Source organism: Aedes albopictus, chromosome 2, assembly GCF_035046485.1.
Source record: "Aedes albopictus strain Foshan chromosome 2, AalbF5, whole genome shotgun sequence".
Classification (NCBI taxonomy): Eukaryota; Metazoa; Arthropoda; class Insecta; order Diptera; family Culicidae; genus Aedes; species Aedes albopictus.
The window spans coordinates 343,578,935-343,599,221 of record NC_085137.1 but is presented as its reverse complement, the minus strand read 5'-3'; the positions used below and the strand labels follow the sequence as shown (position 1 = coordinate 343,599,221).

General features: G+C 35.7%; 1 protein-coding gene across 1 annotated transcript; it reads left to right on the top strand.

Moving 5' to 3' along the window:
• Positions 1 to 12,273: 12,273 nt before the first annotated feature.
• Positions 12,274 to 13,234, top strand: LOC115254099 (cuticle protein 3). Its single transcript, XM_029865999.2, has 2 exons — positions 12,274 to 12,623; positions 12,690 to 13,234. The coding sequence occupies exons 1-2, from the start codon at positions 12,609 to 12,611 to the stop codon at positions 13,110 to 13,112; spliced, it is 438 nt and encodes a 145-aa protein (XP_029721859.1). The 5' UTR covers positions 12,274 to 12,608; the 3' UTR covers positions 13,113 to 13,234.
• The last annotated feature ends 7,053 nt before the right edge of the window (positions 13,235 to 20,287 follow it).

Sequence of the window (20,287 nt, the reverse complement as noted above, 5' to 3'; positions counted from 1 at the left end):
AAATAAAATAGAATTCTTTTAAGGATTTCTTCAAGAAATCTATTATGAATGCCTTCATATATTCTCCTTCAAAAATAATTTTCATCGGGTTTCATCGTTTCTCCAATTTTAAGAATATATTCATTGTTTTTACACGATTTTTCCTATAAAAAAATATAAAAATATGGCGTTTCCTCAAGATTTTCCAAGGAATTCTGCCAATAATCCCGCCAAAACTTGCTCTAGGGCTTCCTTCAAGTTTTTTTTTTAAGATTCCTCAAGGTATTCCTTTTGAAATCAATTAAAAAGTTTATCTAGAATTTCTTCAGACCTTTTTCTAAGACGTCCATTGAAAATTTATAATCGGGATTCAATTGGAATTTCTTCGGGTATTCTTATTCAAAACATCCTTCTGAGATTTTTGTGAGCATTTCTTTAAAAAAGATCTTGCTCTTTCTCTTGCTCTGATTCCCTTAAGCATTTTATCTGGTATTTCCAGGTTTTTTTTTTGTTCCCTAACGTGAGAGTCCTTACAAGAATATCCGCGGAAAATTTTCAGGAAATTTTTACAGAATTTGTTCCAAATATTTCACTAGGAAAAACTTACTTCTTTTAAAAATATCCTTCAAAATTTCAACACTGATTCAGGAGTTCCTTCAAGTATACCTTTACTGGATTTCCAAATCTAAACCATTGTGGAACATTATATTTCAAGCCTAACTTTACCAAACACCGTATCTAACCAAATCCACGAACGGACAAAATCGAAGGGGAAGTTCGCTGTTCCCATAGCAACTCATACATTGAGCAGTTCAGAAAGATGAAAAATCCGGGTATTTTTTCACAAAACATCCCCAAATGTGAGTGATACAAGTAGTCCTTAACGAAATTCAGCACCTCATGTGGAAATCTCTTTTGTGTTTACATATGTTACATACGGTGTTTGGTAAAGTTAGGCTTGATTTAAGTTATTCTTACCAAAACTCGTAAACTAAGTGGACAAATATTCCACCATCGTCAACATTTGAAACAACCACAGTTGAGAACCTCCTTGCAGTACACGGCAGCAATCCCACGTAGTAGCTTCAGCTTTAGTCGAAACCCGATCCAAAGATAGAGTGTTGCATGCCGAGCGATGTTTAAGTAAGTAATGTTTTGCCAGCATGCAACAACCATTAGTGACGGGGGTAATTCACACCGTGACCAATTTGTCGCTCTGTCAGTGATCATCATCAGGCTGGCTGATGGGAGGTGATATTCTTGTTCGTAGAATTGGTTTAGGATTTCTTTGGAACGGATTTCGATCTTGATTGAAGTTCTTACCAAAAGATGTTTCAATACGATAGAGATACGTTACCTGTAATGAGAAAAGAAAATATTTGTTAGCATCGACGATCAATAAAATGAATTTAAAGAGAGGATATCAAAGATAAGATTGAACTGTTATGCTTTAAATTTTTTGAAACGCGGTCTCGAAATCAGCACGTATTATGTAACATTTATGTTGTTTATAGAAGTTCACGACTTTCGTTTTATTTTGTAAACTATCATTTTTTATCATTGGGCATTTTAATAAGAACATGCATTATTGTTAAAATAACAATTTAATGTATCATTTTGTTTTCAATTCCAGCTCAAATAAACCTATATTCCCACAAAGCTATTAAATATCACTCATTTTAACAATGTTTGCCAACCCATCATTTGCCCTGAGGCATCCACGGTGAAGATAATCCAAACGACCTAATGGACGACCTGCTCCACAGACGTAGGTACATACGCGAGCGGTAGGTACATACCCACATGAGTGTGATTCATGTCAAATTTCCTCACCCATGGCCGTCAAATCGGTGCACATCGATGACGGACCGCTCGCTTACCATCACCGCTGAATCTGAATAATTGCCCTCGCTCTCCGTCGACAGGTGTCAAACTATTTGCATCCATCCGATATAATTTATGGCAAACACTAGTTCCCTGATAAATCATGCAAGCGACACATAAGAACATACAAAAAAATGGTCTAAGCCGAAGCCACCCCAAATCCGATCTGATGAATCGCGCTCAACCTTCGGTGCTGGTGGTGGTGGCGACAATGGGTCGTGCTGCGATGAAGAGCGCCGGTTCAATCTATGATGGATTCCGATCCAAATGAGGGAAGAGATCTTGCGCGCGCGAGTGATGATGGATCTGCCCCAAAGGATAGATGACGATGATGGTGATGATCAAAACGCGAACTGCATGGTAGTTAGGTATTGTCGTCGTCAGTCAGTCAGGGCTTCGATTGGAAGTTCATGAGCAGATTGCGTGTGCTTTGTTGGAGTGACATTTAAGTCAGCTGTGCAGAGGGTCGTCGTCGTCGTCGGCGCGTCTCGCGCGATTCGTTTCGGTGACGAATGGATCTCTGACGGTGGTTGCCGGGGTGTTTGTGTGTGTTGGAGATAATTCGTAGAAAAATCAGTATTTTCCAGAAGTTCGGATGAAGCCCGATCAGAAGAAGATACTCAAAACTAGATTTGTAACTGTTTCCTTCCATCTTTTGGAACTTTCTGCATCTTTCCGGCACAGACAAACAGACGTATCATTTGGAACAAATTGCGATAAAAATCATCGTCACGAAAACCTAATCGCCCAATGCTAACCAGGCTGTGTTACGCAAACCACTCAGTAGGTGGCAGTTGTGAGCAAACGTCACAGGAGCAAAAACGATGCGATGTGAATATTTTCACTAATCGATAAAAAGGGTAACGATGAGAAGTGAGTAACGGGTGGCCACTAAATAACGGGAATGCTTTTAGCAGCTGATTAAAAACAATAGAAGCGTCCATAGAGTAAACATTTTTTAGACAAAACCATCGTCTATCTATCCACAAAGTCAGCGTATTTTTTATTTTGTGACAACTTATTCTGTTCTGCAGAAAACGACATTGAAACAGGAAGCACTACCAAAACGCCTTGGACGGCTCTACTGATTGCTCAAAACAACCGTAAAAAAAGTTAATAGTAAACCATTATAAAACTAGAACCCGCCCGGTTTTGAATGAATTCCACATTTCGGCATCCCAAGAAACAGATCCTGAAGGAAATAGAGGAAAACTAGCAAAACCAATAAGCATGATATCATTTCACATAATAAAATCTTCTTTTGTGACATGGGCTGGATAAATCAATAGAATGCCTTGTTAAATAACAAATATTTACATCAAATCACATTTACACATTGAACAACATGTAAATGGTTCGTTATAAAAAAAAATAGCAAAAAAAAAGTTCAACAATGAACCGCAGTGCACAAATTACATCGACACGTTTTGGTGATACAGAAAAATAACATTTTTTGGAAATTTCTATAAATGTCATTTACGGGAAAAGGCTACAACCAAAGCAAAAAAAAAAAAATAAGTCAGTATCCCCATTTTTTCTTATTACTGTTTGAGTGTGTAGATGCTAAAGGTAGCTGAGAAACCATTTATTTTGACCAACGATTTCACAGACGCAGAAAATGCGTGAAAGTAAACTCTGAAAAGTCGTACAAAGCAGTTGCTCCAACATCACTGCAAAAAAATACTGTACAAATTACTACGTTCAACTTTCTTAAATTTTATATTTTCCATGGACGTACATTGTTAAACCTTTATGATAGTTAAATTCAGATTGCCATTTTTAAAGATCATATATTTTTAAGAGCACATTCAAAGCATTCCCGTTATTTAGTGACCACCCGTTAGAGTGAAACGTCTGTTTGTCTTTGCTTCCGGCTTTGGTAAACTTTTCAAGGATAAGCGTTAGCCAAGGATAATGAAATGATAGATATGATAGTATTCGCTAGGTTGCGAACAAGTATGAAAATTTTCATTGAAGGTGAAATTTAGGCAAGTAGGCCATGTATTGAGCGAATACATCTAATGCGTGAAACTTCTGCCGTACGACCACCTTACCAAGACTGGCAAAAGTTTCAGGCACCCGACTGCCTATGTATGTTCTGTCTTCATCACACGTTCTATCGATGTATTCGTTCAATACATGTCCTACTTGCCTAAATTTCACCTTCTATGAAAATTTTCCTACTTGTTCGCAACCTAGCGAATACTATCATATCTATCACTTCATTATCCATATATATGAAAATTTTCATACTTGTTCGCAACCTAGAGAATATATATCATATCTATCATTTCATTATCCACTTTGATTTCTACTCCCTTAAACATTGAGTAGAAAAAGACCGATATAGCCATAAAATGATTTAGTTATTAATAGAATACGGTCGATAAATCAGAATATGAGATATAAATATGGTTTCTTCGGAAAAGTTGTTCGAAATTACTTGATCTTCAATGGATACATTTCCACAAAATATACTTTTTTCTGTATTATACGTAGTATTTTTTTTTGAATATATTGTAGTACGTTGAGTGATAAATAATCGTTACAATCAAATTGCTTGCTTTAACACTTGTGCCAGCAAAAAACCACCAAAATACCATGTGGTTATCGCTACAAATTCAAAGTTCTGCGCAAACATAAAAACTTATGAAATTTATAACAACTTGCTCCACTGCCCATATTCGCATAGTCGATGTAACCACCATTGGCAATGCCACCGAAAAAAAGCTAATTTCTAAAGCGTGTGCATATTTGTGACCAGTTTTATTCAAAAGATCACAAGATCTAACCCTTAGTTAGATGTCAACGCGGAAAAACCCTTGAACTTTATATTTATTCATTGTTAAAATTCCAAAAGTATGTCGAAAAGTACAGTAAAGCTTACATCGACTATGCGAATATGGGCAGTCCAGGTTTATTAGTACTAGAAATTTTGATCAGAGCAAAAAATCAAAACACGTTTACTCATCCTGAGATCCACAAAAAAAAAATCGTTGTTGAAAAAGTTTTTGAAATCGGACTTGTAACGGCCGATATTACCGTTCCAACTTTTTTTTAGACATCGGCATTTGAGTGTTAATAACGTAAAATGAGAAAAAGGTCTCCAGTTAGCCTAGTGGTTAAGGCTATGGATCGCCAATCCGGAGACGGTGAGTTCGATTCCCGCTCGAGTCGGGAAAACTTTCTCGACTCCCTGGGCATAGTGTATCATTGTCCTTGCTTCACAAGATACAGATTCATGCAATGGCAGGCAAAGAAAGCCCTTCAATTAATAACTGTGGAAGTGCTCAAAGAACACTAAGTTGAAATGAGGCAGTCCAAGTTCCAGTGCGGACGTCGAGCCATAAAGAAGAAGAAGAAGAGAATAAAAAAAGTACGATATGAAATCTTTCAGAAATTTCTTTTGGAATTGGTTATTCTTTTAAAATTTATTCGGTATTTTATTGGATTTTTTTCAGCAATTGCTCTATAAATTTCCAAGGAAATTACTTCAAAAATAATTATCGGTAATATCTATAATATATTCTTCAAAAATGTCATGGTAAGTTGTATTGCAATTTATATCAAAATTATTTTAGCCATTCCTTTGTACATTTCACAGGCTATTTTGGAATTCTTTCCACAATTCTTAGTTTTTTTTTTAAACTCCTTCAGAAATTTCTTCCGCCGCTCCTTTGAAAATTTCGCAGATAATTTCTTTTGCAAAGTCAAACAAAATAATTACCGAAGGAATTCTCAAATGAATTTAAATAGTCATAGCGCTTTAAAAGAATAGCCGTAAGCATTTTAAAATTGTATTATCAAATCAATTTCCAAAGGAATTCATGAAGAAAGTGCCACAGAAAAATAACAGAAGAAATTTCCGTAAAACTTCCTGGCAAATTTCAAAATAAGTTTTCTAATAATTTTCAAACAAATTGCCTCAGGAATTTCTAGAAAAATTACCAATGGAATTCCAATGGAGTTGCCAGAAAAATATTCCATCGGAGTTGTCGAACGAACTTCATAAGACGTTGCCGCGAGAAACAACAAACAAATCGAAGGACCTCTCAAAAAAATATGCTGGAGGACCTTTTAAATTAATAACTGACGGAATTTTCGAAGAAATTCTCAAATAAATTTTCAAAGCTATATTCGAAGGCGCGAAAGAAGTTCTGAAAGAATTGCTAAAATGTTTGCTGAAGAAATTAACATAAAAAGTCACAAAATATGTTTATGAAAATCCTTAAGACATTTTCGAAGCAGGTTTCAAAGAGATGGCTATAGACATTCCGAAAGAAATTATCTCAGGAACTCCCAAAGCCATTGCTGAAAAGTTCACAAAAATGTCTAAAAAATATGTTTAAATTGCAGAAGGAATTCACAAAAGATTTTAATAATATCCTTCTGCAAGGATTTTTTCTTGAACTATTGCCGAAAGATTCCTCAAATAAATAATCCGCGAAATTTGGAATGCAACTGATAAAGTAATTCCCAAAAGAATAACACAAAACGCCCGAAAAATAAATCTGAAGAAAACCGAAGTAATTGCCAAAACGATGAAAATAAAAATTTGCGAAAGAATTCCCAGAGTCATTGCTGAATTGATTACTAAATGAATTCCTGAACTGAATGCAATACACTTACGATGGAATTCTCATGAAAAAGTTTTGCCAATGAAATTTTCAAAGAACTTTCAATTATTTTTTTTTTCAAGAAGCTTTTGGAGAAGTTTCCAAAAGGGATCCTTCTTTAGATCTAAAGTCGTTACTGAGAGATTTCCCAAAGGATTTGCCGGATGATATTTTAGAAATATTCCATTGTTCTTTGAATTCCCAATTTTTTAGTTCATTCACAGTTCTCACAATAAATGCTGAGTTAGATTCATTGCCTGTTTTATGCTCGGTGTTTTCCTATTTTTGGGAATAAATTTATAATTTTTTACTAAGATTTTTTAAGATAAACATATTTATGAAAGTTGTGAAATTCTTAAAATTACGGCTTCCTCAAATTTCTCCTAAAAACCATGCAATTGTGATTGATTGCAGTGAATTGCATATAACCGTTGACATGACATTTGTTGATTTCGATTCAATTTAAACATAATTCTGTATTATACGATTTTTATAAAAATATGGCGATAAACCTTTTTTCATTGAAGTAATAAATGACCTTCTCTATTAATGAATTTACGCCCTAAATCAGGTGGACTACCTTAATGGCTCTCAACGATAAGTGACATTTCCTGTATTATACATACATAGTGTATCATTTCCTGTATTATACATACATAGTTTGGTAAAGATGTATATCTATAGGTATATATCTATCCACTCGTACATCAGACCCATTTGGCTTTTCACCTCTTTTGAGTTAACGTTATGTGTCATTTTCAACTTACTTTTAAAAATCATAATGGAAATTGCGGATTTTTGTGTCATTTTGTGAAAAAAATAGCAAATCATGAGCGTCTCATATTAAAAGTACCCGCATAACCCGTAATGGATCCTGTAACACAAAACTGGACAATTTTCTAGCAAATTTAATAGGGTATTGGATTGCTTCATAGTCCCCTCGTTCGGCCTACCCCGCACATAAAACACGATACAAACGGATCTATGACATTTGGTCGAAAATCATTTGGTCGAAAGACATTTGGTTGAATGACGTTTAGTCGAATGACATTTGGTCGAATGGACATTTGGTCGAAACTCATTTTGTTGAGGATCTATGATATTTGGCCGAAAGACATTTGATCGAATGACGTTTAGTCGAATCATTTCTGGTTGGCGTTGAGTTCAATTGCAATACTGCTTCAAAGAACAGCCTATGTTTGAAAGAAGGAAAAATCTCTGATGAAAAAGAGTGCAGTTATAACATCTAAATACCAAACGGAATAACAGCTTGTGTTCAAAAGGAGGAATTTCTTCTGAAACATTCAGCAGTTGGTACAGGAAAACGCAATCAATAAACGTGAAAGAATAGCCTATGTTTCAAAGAAGGAAAAAAAAACATGATAAAAAGGCAACAGCCAAAACATTTAAACACAGTACAAATACGAAACTTGAAAGAATAGCCTATGTTCAAAAGAAGGAAAAATCATTGATAAAAAATCACAATCATCATGTCCACTCTTAGCACAAATAACAAACTTGAAAGAACATTATATGTTGAAAAGAAGGAGAAATCATTGATGGAAAAACCAGTATGTTCTACACAAATACCCAATGAAATTATGAAACTTAAAAGAAGAGGCGAGATTAAAAGTAAGAAGAAATCTTTGATAAAAAATCAACTGCTTCAACAATGCCAACGAAAACTACACAACACTACAATACTTACTTTTGATTGTTTAAAACTATTAAACACGATTCAATTGCTATATGACTTAACGTTCATTCGATCATACGTACTTTGAACCAAATAAGTTCAGTAACATATTAATTAGGACCGAAATCTATAATATTATTTATGCAATTCAGTATCGTAATTTGAATTTTATGTAACTCATTTTGGTATCATAATGTTCAACTTTTCCGTACTGGTTCATTATGCAACTGAAATGAGTTGCATAATGAAAAATAGTTGCATAATGTTCATAATGCAACTAATTTGAGTTGCATTATGAATATTATGCAACCCAAATGGGTTGTATAATGAAAAAATCATTGCATAAAATTTTGTATGTTACTCGTTGCAAAACTCGATTTTTCAGCACTCTTCGTATTTATCCAACTCGGCAAGCCTCGTTGGATAAATGTACGACTCGTGCTGAAAAAATCAACTTTTTTGCAACCCGTTACATAAATAACTATTTCCACTCAAATCTCTTTTCATCAGTTAGTGCATTTAGACCAGATGTCCATTCGACGAATTGTTTATTCGACGAAATGTCATATACTTCTTCATCCATAAAATGAGTTTCGACCAAACGTACTTTCGACCAAATGTCATTCGACCAAATGTCCTAAAGTCATACAAACAAATACGTATAACTGAAGATCGAAAAATGTATTCCTCAAACAATTTTAATATTTCATTTCAATTTTAGCAGATTAGAAATTAAAAGTGAAATTGTGGCTTCGTGGTCGTGCGGCTAAGGTCACCAAGCCTTAAGTCGCATCGTGCTAAGGAGCGCGGGTTCGATTCCCGCCGTAGCTGTCAGGAAAAGTTTTCGGCTGTTCCACTGGGCGTTGCATGCTAGTCCGTTGTCTAGTGTCGTGCTTCCTTCAAAGAGCAAATAGCTCACTGGAAGCATTAAACGTGCCCGTGTCTTAAAAAAAAAATGAACATGTCACTTTGTTTAGCTTTTTCAGACTCTTATGATTCTTCTGGCTTGGTGGGTAGTCTGGGGTGATACACAAATTATGTGACGCAAAAATCGACCATTCCAACCCCCCCCCCCCCTCTCCCCACAATGCCACACTTTTTGTATGATACCTCGATATTTTTTGTATGGGTCATCACGTTCTGCAAAGCCCCCTCCCCCTAATGGCGTGAAGTAATTTGTGTACGGCCCTCTGAACACACAATAAAAAAACTGCACTATTCTGGGATATATTGAATTGACTTACCGATAACTGAACATTTGATAAGACGGTCAAGGACACTATTTCGAACTTATATATTTGTTTTCAACGAAAATTAATTATTTTACAAATTAAATTTGAGCCGAATATCGAAAACAATTCTTTTCACCGTGCACCCAAATCTTGATTCATCAGATTCGTTTGTTGACGCATTAGTAAAGTGATGACAACAACATCGATAAAGTGACATCAAAAGAATTGCTTGCGTATGAACCAGAAAAAATGAACAGGAAGAAAGATTTTGTGTGCGGTAACTGTAAAAAGATAACACAAGAATACTTAAAAAAAACTTTTGGTTTTTATGGTTTTTTGAAAGTTTGGCTCCAGAAATGTAACCTGTAAGTAAGATGAGTGTACAATCAGTGACAATACTTCAGCAGAAAAATTGACAAAAAAAAAATTAAAGAATAAGTGGTTGGTTCCTAGTATGGAATTACAATGTAGTACTCGAATGATCAATTTCACCCCGCTGATCAATTTGACCCCGAATCGAAATATTTGGTGTTTTCTCAAAGCTTTGCATGGAAACAAGTCAAACTTCAAGTGGCGTTTTTCAATGTCTATTTTTTACAAATGGGACTGATATGCGAGTCAATATACTGATATTGTTTCTTACCAGCTATCATCAGCTATCAACATTATTCACTTGTACATACATGCAACAAGCTGTCCAAAAAACAATGTTCGAGAAGTCAAGGTTCTCTACCTCAAAATTAAATATATTTGAAGCATTTTTTGTAGAACATTTTGATTTTCTAAAAAAAAATAATTGGCGAATCCACCAGGAGGAATTTTTTTAAATCCCTTTTCATTAAAATTCCCAGAGAAAAAAAATTTTTTCGTAATATTTTTTCACTTGTCTAACTTTTTCAATATTTTTATATTTTATAGCCCTTAAAGGTCCTAGGTAATCCTGAAGGGTTTTGGTTTTGGAAACATTGTGTTTATTTTGCCAGCCGTACCTATTTCTTAGCATTTTTCATCAAAATTGGTTAAATACACACATTTAACCAATTTTGATGAAAAATGCTAAGAAATAGGTTTTTTCTTAATTTTCAACGATGAAAGTTTTATCTGACAATACTATTCATATACGTCGTTTTTCAAAAAAAAATATTTAAAATATCTTGTCTAGAACGGCAATATTACGCTTTTACTGAATCTGGAACTTTATGCGTTGTTACTAGTATCCACGACACCCTTTTTTGTTCATGAATCCACTGCCAACCACCCAGGAATAAAAACAAATCCATATTTGACCATCCGACAAAGATTTTTTTAATATTTGTAATATGGTTCATTCAGTAAAAGTGATATAATAAATCTTTTTAGCGAAATGACGCATATGAATAGTAGTAGCAGATAAAACTTTCACTGTTGAAAATAAAAGAAAGTACATAGGAAATTTTGCTCAAAAAACAGTAGTTTTATCATCAGTAAAAAGGTTCTCCTGTCAATGTAAACACAATCTTTCCAACATCTAGATTGTATAGGGGCATTGAAAAAAAAGAAAATATTGGAAAATGACAAAAATTAAAAAAATATTACAAAAAAATATTTTTTTTTTAGTTTTTAGGAAAAAGGGTCATTTCCCAAAAATCGCCCTGGCGGAATCTCCAAGTATAGTCTGTTTCAGAAATTATAAATACACTTTGTTTTCCTAATAAAGAGATGTGTTTTGATGATTTTAACCAATTGTTTTCACTGTACAGTATATTACAGTATCCACATTTTTACGTTTCATGTAAACTCCAATGATATTTAAAAAAAACTATCGAGTTTTTCAATTATTTACTTCATGGTTGGAAATTTAATTTGCACAAGGGTGTTTTCAACATTATGTCTTACTAAATTTCAAAAATAATCTAACTCTTTATCACATTCGCTACCTCAATAGCTTGTCTAAGAAATGCCGTCAACAAAACCTGGGAAAAAATCATGAGGCCATTTCCATAGAATTTTGATGAGATCAACTTTCTTATTTTTTCATGGTTTTTCTAAGCTACGTAAGGACTTCAATACAGCTTCTTAGCGTTTATGAACATATTTAATTACAACTAAGTTTTTTTTTTGCAGGCCATCCTATCCTGCAGATGGCAATACTTGTCATACTATCAAATCGAATGTAATAAACAGTTGTTGAGGTATTAGTTTGTTTTACGTGTGTTTCAGCTAGTGGTGTTCAAAATTTGGCTTCTTTTTTCTTGCATTATGAAGGCTTTTAATGATGGTTCTTGATTTTTTTTTTCCGGCCAAAATAGCTTTGGCTGAAAAAGAAACATCCATTCTTATCGATACAGTAATTTCTATAATGTTTGTTAAAGAAATGTTTCATTTACGAGATTTTGTATATTCCACTGTCTTACATTTCATGACCGTTTTGTGCAACTTCCATTTTTTCAACCTTTAGTTTACAGATATCTATTTTCTATCTTTTGCACGAAATGGTAACAAAGTTGGTATTATTTGTATCTTTAGAGTGTTTATAACATGACCTATTAGAAACTTTTCTGCATATAACACTAAAATTAAAATGACAGTCAATCGTTAGTGTATTTATAGTTTCTGAAACAGTCTATATTTCGCTCTGATAGGCCTACTTTTCTAAATTTATATGCTTTTTTTTTAAAATTCAAGATCTTTGCCGTAATAACACAACCAACCTACATGGAACCATAGTGGTACTGTAATAACAATGTACATCTTTTAACACATCACAAGGTTCGGGAGCCGGGCGATCCAAGTGAGAAAACCCCAACAACATCGATGGGCCTTGCTAGCACGTTGAGACCCGATTGAAATCCGTATGCAATTGATTCCGAGAGTGGAGAACTTTTCGCCCGGTTCGGTGCGGATTTGAACCTGCACAGAGCTATGTCGTCGCGGAGCTAGTCTCGTCGTCTTAGGAAGCGACGGAACGTGCGCGCGCGGTGCAACGGGAGAGGAAGGAGCAAATGAAGAATATAATTTGGTAATTTATTTATTGAACCATCGGTAAGAGAGCGCGAGCGAAGAATAGGGCTTAGCACTCGGCCGAGGCCCACCTTAAACGTTCGGGAGGTGTGTGATGTTTATAGATCTCTGTATAAAAGATTGAACAAGTGCTTGCCTAGGTATCAGTCAGTTCTAAGTCGTCTTCTAGTGCGAGCAATCTGCCATTTAGAATCCATCATAATGTATAGCAAATTGGTAAGTCTGGTAGAACTGTTTCAATAGGTTGCAAATTTCTAACTTAGTTTATTTTCCCAATTCCAGATAGTACTATCAGCTCTGGTAGCAATCAGTTTAGCTGCACCACAAAAACGATTTACTCCAGGAGGCCTCGAGTCCCAAGCAGTAATTCTATCCCAGGACCAAAACCTCGAACCAAATGGTGCTTACAGTTATCGATATGAAACGAGTAATGGAATATCCGCCCAGCAAACCAGTTATGATGGTGCCAACGGTGCTGGTGAATATTCCTACACGGGCCCTGATGGAGTGCAATATCGAGTAGCATACACTGCCGATACTTATGGGTTCCAGCCTCAGGGAGCTCATCTTCCAGTAGAACCACCAGTACCAGACCACGTCCTCAAGGGGCTGGAAGATATCCGCCGCAGTCCACCAAAGGATCCTGGATTCAACCTGGCTGCCCTCGATGCAACCATTGCTCGGCTTCGCAACACTCTTGGCTAACTGAATTAAGCAATCAAACATACGGAAACGGTTGTCAAATTCAGTTGTCCCAAACACACAAAAGAATGAGATGCTTATTGTTATTTAATTTCTGTCAATAAATCGAATCGCTTCAACTGCCACACCGGTGTATGATGGTTTCCTCCCTGGGTCACTGCAGAGAAGAACAGACAGAAAAAAAACCTTCAGAAATATGATCCCACAATTAACAATAATTTATTCGCGACCAAACAACCGCGATGATCTGCTGCACGTGGTTTAATCCCGATTTGGGGCACACATCGTCCGGAGAAGAGACAGGCTCAGAAAAAAAAGAATCACGTTGAGCCCACGAGAATCCACACAAAAGCGATAATAATCTCAAATTTATTAACGGAAATCGCATTTAATTGATACGCGTGTGGTTTGGCGTTCACCGGCCGGACCATGGGGCGCAGAGCAATTTATAATGCTTTTTTTCGTTTACTCTTTTCCGCATTTTCACACGTGGCTCAAAAAGGTTCTTTATGGTGGTGGTTGGTTGGGCGAGGTGTAATTCTCGCGTCAACTGTCACACGGTCGTAACCGGGCTGTTCATTGATTTCGGAATTGTTTGGATGAACATCTTGATCAGAATATGACATTTTTCTTATCGCTTGGTTTGATTTTTTGATGTCTTATTTTTTCCTTTTTTTGTCTTTCGGGTATAAATTTAAGACCTTTCAAAATTGAAAGCAAGATTTATGTTTATCACATGAATTCATCTATATGTGATAAATAGTTTTTATTGGCTACAGAGCATTTGCTGAAAAAACGATGAATTCTGAGTGCTTTTTATTACAGACCTAATCTGCGGTAAACGTACATTCCGGTTCAACGAACGAATTTACGTTTTCAGAGAGAGAGAGAGGCATTAATAAAATGAATTAGATTTAAACAAATAGATGTGCATGAATGGTTTTAGCTTTAAAGGTTGTTAAACTTTCGTGCTTGCTGTTAAAAATGGCGCTAAAGAATCTAGATAGCGTAGGCATCGGGATACCGAGAGTCCCCCCGCGGATCTTTGAAATATTCTCAAAAGAACAAAAAACTTTAACCTGAAAATGACATATTATCACATTTGTTCACACACCAGAACGTACAACATTCGAACAAATTCGCTCTCGTTAAACAATTAGAGCTCTCGGGCTCATCCAGTTGGCACTAAAACAGCATGCATGCATTTTTTTTCACCAACTAAAAATGCAATAATTTTATTCGAAAGGGCAATACACACCGGTACGAAACAATACAAAATTCACCGAAAAGTCTGCATCAGGTCGCCCTGGGATTCCACCAGAAAAAAGCGTACTGCCATGTAAAAATAAATTCGCAATAAATTACGCCAGCGCTTTATTAAATGCGGCCTTTTTTGTTCTCCCGCTGCGTCGTCGCACACTCTCACACAACACACAAACACACACAGACGCAGACCACACCACCGAAGTCAGAGAGTCAGAACACGGGCTCACCCGCAAGCAAACAAGCCCCCAGGCAGGAGTAGCAGCAGCAGCTATCATCATTGGGGATGGTACGGCAACGGTAGGGTGTGGGGGTCCTTTCGGGTTATTATTTCAACGCTCCAGATTTTGGCACCGAATAAAAGAACCGGGTTACTTGCCGGAGCGCTGCAGGTGGCATGGCGATGGGGGAAGGACTGTCCCCGAAAAACAGGCGGATTTAATTACAATTGCGCATAAACCAACCATTAGAAGGCTGAGCAGTGCATACATACTACGTACGTACGAGGCTAGGCTTGGCTGGGCTGGCTGCTGACAAATTTGCAAATTTGTGATAAATTTACACCCCAGAGTGTATAAAACCTGACTGGGTTGGGTATGTGAGGACGTTGCTTGCGCTGTGGCGCAATAGAGAATGGGGATCCTATTGTTTATGGTGGACGCTTGTGTTTGTTGGCCTGTAGATATTCTGGCATAACAGCGCAACTAGGTTTGGTGACAAATTTCGTCGAGAACATTTCTCGATGATTAATATAGCTGATAAGGTTGGTGCGGATAGGTCACGCTAGTTTTTAATTTACACTCCATTATCATATCAAAAAGTTGGACGTTGTTGCGCTACTATACGTAGTAGTTGTGGCTAATACAGTTAGGTGCATGCTTATTTTGACTGAGATTTAATGGAAGTTGTTCAGGATTGGTACTGGACAAGAATAACTGATGATAAACCTGGTCGTGGTAATAGAATACCTATTAGTATAAAAAACCGAGTTAAATCATAATCCTATTTTTTTCCCTCATCTGTAGAGCCTTTTAACCACTGCGTCCATTATTTAGGAATATTGTGGTATGACCCATATTTAATTTGGTGCTAGTCAAGTATCCTGTCACAATTGAGCTGTGATGGACAATGGTTGATGTATCATAATCCTAAATGGGTTCCAACTATGTACTCGCATCTTGGGTATAAGTGATCGGATCTACATGTGTAACTTGTGACTCCTGGTCTAGCCCATCACTGTTTTATGAATAAGGTTTTACTCACATAGGCTCTTACATCTATGTTTTATCTAGCTATGAGTTTAATTGCAGACCAAGAGTATCCGATAGCTAAGAGTAAAGGCGCTTAAGGACAAACGTCTTGAAATTTCGCTTCAACAGTGCATCAGAACTTCAGAAGCACAAATCTCAATAAGCAAGCTTCAAACAACAGTGCATTTTATTATTCTATTCTTGTTCTCTTGTAATTAGCCTAAAATAAGAAGATCAGGTACGCTGGTTTTGTTTACGAAGAGATTTATGCGCTCGAAATCGTGAGTAGGTGCCAAAGTCGGTCATTTTGAGACTCTAACAAGTTTGTCCTTAAACCTAGCCTTGAAAGCCAGGGCATACGGGGGAAATACCGTTACCCCATTCTAGTATTCCAGAGGACATGGTGCGGCATTAACATTCTTAGCAAGGTCACTCCCAACGAAGCGATGTATTATTCCCCCTTTTCACAGGTTGATACGAGATATCCCCGTTTACTGCTCCTAAAAACAATAAAAACGCTGCATAGTAGGCCTGGCCGCTTTAATGCTTGTAATGCATCTCTGATGCACTGCAACCAATAATAATAACAAGAAAAATGATAGAAGTAGTCGATCCTATCATTTTCCGGGATTCTTTCAATGAATGGCTGTGTATGTGTAGACTAGACTAGACCAAGAGTATCCGATAGCTAACTGTAGCACAAGCAATCGATCTATGAAATTACAATATCAATGGCTCTTTTAACGTCTTAGTCTGAAATATCTCGTAGTCCCTTTGAATCCACCTGAAACAGCTCTGAAATACCTCTTAAACCCCCCTCAGGCGCACCTGAAAACCCGTGATGCCTACAAAAACTCCCGGGAATTCATCTTAAACCCCCTGAATTATCATGTAATGGCTTGAAACGACTCTAAAACCTCACTGGGAAACCCTACCAAGCCGCTCTTGAAGCTCACCTAAAACTCATAAAGCCCCCTAAAACTGCTCGGAATGCTGCTGGATTTTAAACGCCTCTTGTATCCCTCTCACTACAATAACGCTTTAGCAATGGGGTTGCTTTGTTCGTTCAGGGTAACCCGTTAGCTGCAATTTCTCGACTCGCTATAACAAAGAGGATTGAATATGAGTACAATAAAGCGAATCTACGGACCGTTGGTTTATTCATAGGTTCTTGAAGAAGTTTCTTTAGTGATTGATCTAGTAGTTGTTTAGGTGAAAATTCTTCAATAATTATTCTTAATTTTTTTTACGATTTGCTTCAGAAGTTTTTGCAGGGGTTCTGGCGGAACTATTTTTTTAAATACACCCAGAACTAACTTTAAAAATTCCTCCAGTAATTAATTGAATAATGCGTCCAGAAGTTCCAGAAGTTTTTTTAAGAGCTCTTTTTTTATTTTTATTTTTTAATCTCTTGAAAATGTTTGTAAAAGTTCATGCAGGAATTCCTCTAGGAGTTACTTCGTAATTTTCCCAGAAAATCAAGGGAAATGTTTCAGTATTTAGTAAGTATTAGTTTTTTGTCATTTGCTTCGTGTTCGTGCTGGAGCAATTGTTGAAAATACTCTTAGTGAAATTTCAGATGGAAAGAATTCTAACAATTCTATCGAATTCGGAATATCGAATATTCTTAAGGAAGTTCTTCAAATATTTTGTAAAACGATTTCTGAAAAAGCTTATATGGTAACTTCCTAACTCCTAAAGAAATTTCTACGAAAAATGCTTAAGAAATTCTTTGTGAAGAAGAGTGAAAAGTCGCTGGAGACAATGTGCAATGAACTTGAGGAACTCTTAATGAAATTATTTTGAGAATTCTAAAAAAATCTGCGGAATCCTCTGATGAAAATCTACGAGTAACTCTATTAGGTAGCTAAAAAAGAAAATAAAAATATAACATTAACTTTCGCCCCAAAAATGATAGTAACTTCGAAACAAGATCTTCATATACATGGACCGTATAAAAAAATAGGGGTTGAAAAATTGACAATTCAAGGTTCTATTCAAAATGAAGTGTTCATATAAGTTAAAACATCAACGGAAAAAATCCCAGCAAAATCATTATATCAATGCTTTACATCTGAGGATTTTTTATATTACCGAACAAGTTTGGGTCGAATGTTATATAAACATATATAGTCGTCTGGTGAAATTTTCATGAAAATCGGAGACCCTTCAGCTCAAACTGTACGATAATAAAAAACCCTTATCGCACAATCAAAGTTTTGAAAGAAATATGTCAGAAAATCTTATTTTAAAATTTTGACGAAAGTTTAAAAATCAAGAGAGACGAACCAGCCAAGGGCTGAAAGTCTCTCAAATAAAGATAAATCAATCAATTAGAAATCAAGAGACTATTTATTTTTTCTTAGTTTTTTATCAAATTCTCATATTCAAAGAATTAAAAATGTTCTCTGCGAATGCAACTAACCCTATTTTTGGTATTTCTGTTAAGTTTATTTCTACTGATGAAAACTTTAAGACATCTTCTCACTCATCAGAGCTTCAGAAAACATTACAACAAAGTTAATGCAAAATCGTTTCTGTTTACTATTGTTTACAAGATTCGTGCATATTTAACAGTGACAAGAGTTTTTTTTATAGAGTTATTGGCATTCACAATAAAAAGCTTGAAAACATCATAGGAATTGCCATTTCAATCTAATCCTAATGCGTTTTCTGTGTGCTGTGACACACGACGAATGTTGTTTACCTTTTCTAAATGGTTGAAAAACATTGAAGTGATCAGTAATCCTGAAGGAAGAATTCCTGCAGATACGCTTTTTGGAATTTGAGGGGGGAAAATAATTTCCTTTAAAAATGTTAGATGATCATTTTGGGGATAATTCATTTTTCGAGGGAATCTAAAATTCAAAAAAATCTCGAAAAAACGACAAAAATCAGAAAATATTTTTAAAATTCTAACAAAAATTGTAGGAATCCTCTTGTTTTGCCTGATTTTGAAACATCCGGAGGATATTCTGAAGAAACTCCACCAGAAACTCTTTGAGAAGATTCTTGAGATACTCCAAATCGAGAAGCTCTTGGAAAAACTTATACAGGAATTCATTAAAGAACTCCCGAAAAAAATACAATCTTTATGATTTTTCGAAGAAGCTTTTATAGAAACTCTTCGAAGTCAAACCTTGTTTCGAGGACCTTTAGTGATTCTTAAAAACACTTTTTTGAGATTTCTCCTCATGAAATCCTTTAAGGACTTCGTTTCGCCACCCTCAATCCGCCTCAAGGCGCGTTTTGACTGTTCTGTCAAAATCGGGGTAGTAACAGCCTGAGGGATGCGAGACCCATGTTTATGAAATAATGCTTTAAGGTTTGTGACGAAGCCACACCTCTAATTTTCAAGAACACAAATCTGAAGAACCAAACATCGGTTTGTGCTGAAAAATTGCTCGATTGTTCATCACCAGCGGGTAACCAATCGATCAACTTTTCAGCACAAACCTATATTCAGTTCTTGTACCTACCGACTTTTCGAACCCTCTAAGCAGAATACCCTCTTCGAATTAGTTTTATCAGTTTTGCACCTTTTAATTCCGCTCTATGTTGCTTATCCTTTGGCAGATACGCGTATTTCGACTACCACTTCTAATCTTCCTCACTGTCAGTTATCCACTCACTATATTCAGTCCTTCAGATTTGTACTTTGGAAAATTTCAGGTATGGCTTCATCATAACTTCACTTTTAAGGATCCCTTGATATATGTTCATTTTTTTAATCTATTAAATAAATCTTTGTAAAATCATCGATAGAATCTCATTTAAACCCTTGAATATTTTACTGAAGGATTAATTGACGAACTTCATGGAGAAACACCTGATAAATCTGCTCAAAAGTATAAAGAAAACCTGAAAAAAATTTTAGGGGGAAACTTCTAGTAGAAATTTCTGAACTAGAGCGACTATATTTACAGACATCTCTTATTATATCCCTCAGTGAATTCGTGACAGTTAAATATTTATATCCCTGGAGAAACTTTCCATGAAATCTTTTTTTCATCTTCAGATGAATTTCTTCAGAATTTCCTTGAAGAGAAAAGGATATTCTTATGAATTTTCAGATAATGTTTATGGGATACTTTTAACCAACTTTATGGAAATTCAAAGCAGAATTAGTTAATCAAGCAATAAGTTCCATCTACAAATATATCATATCTGTTTGCAAAAATGATGTTCAATGTGAGCATTTTTGAATTGGTTGAGAAAAACAACTGAAATTTTTGGAGAATGTTATTTGAGAACATTGTTCTAGAACATTGAGGGTAATTTCTGATGACTTTTCTAATTAAAGATTCTGGGTGAAGATCCAAGAAGTATTTGTGACATAATCTCTGGAAAAGATGTTGGTCGAAATCCATACATTATCATAATAAATGAGGTTTTCTAAAAATTTGTTGAATAACGTAAATCTGGAAATTCTAGCGAAGTTACAAAAAAGTTAATTCTGCTTATTTATTCAATGATCAGTTTCATAATTTTAGAACCGAACTGTTTAGATCAGGAATCATCTCGTGTGGGTCTTTAATTTGCAAGTTATGAGAATTCCTCAATCACTTGCCATTTTCGTTCATAACAGGTCAAGTTTGGAAACCTGTAGCTGAAGTTCTAGAGCATCGATTGTTCTGAAATTATAACTGAAGCACTAAAGTAATT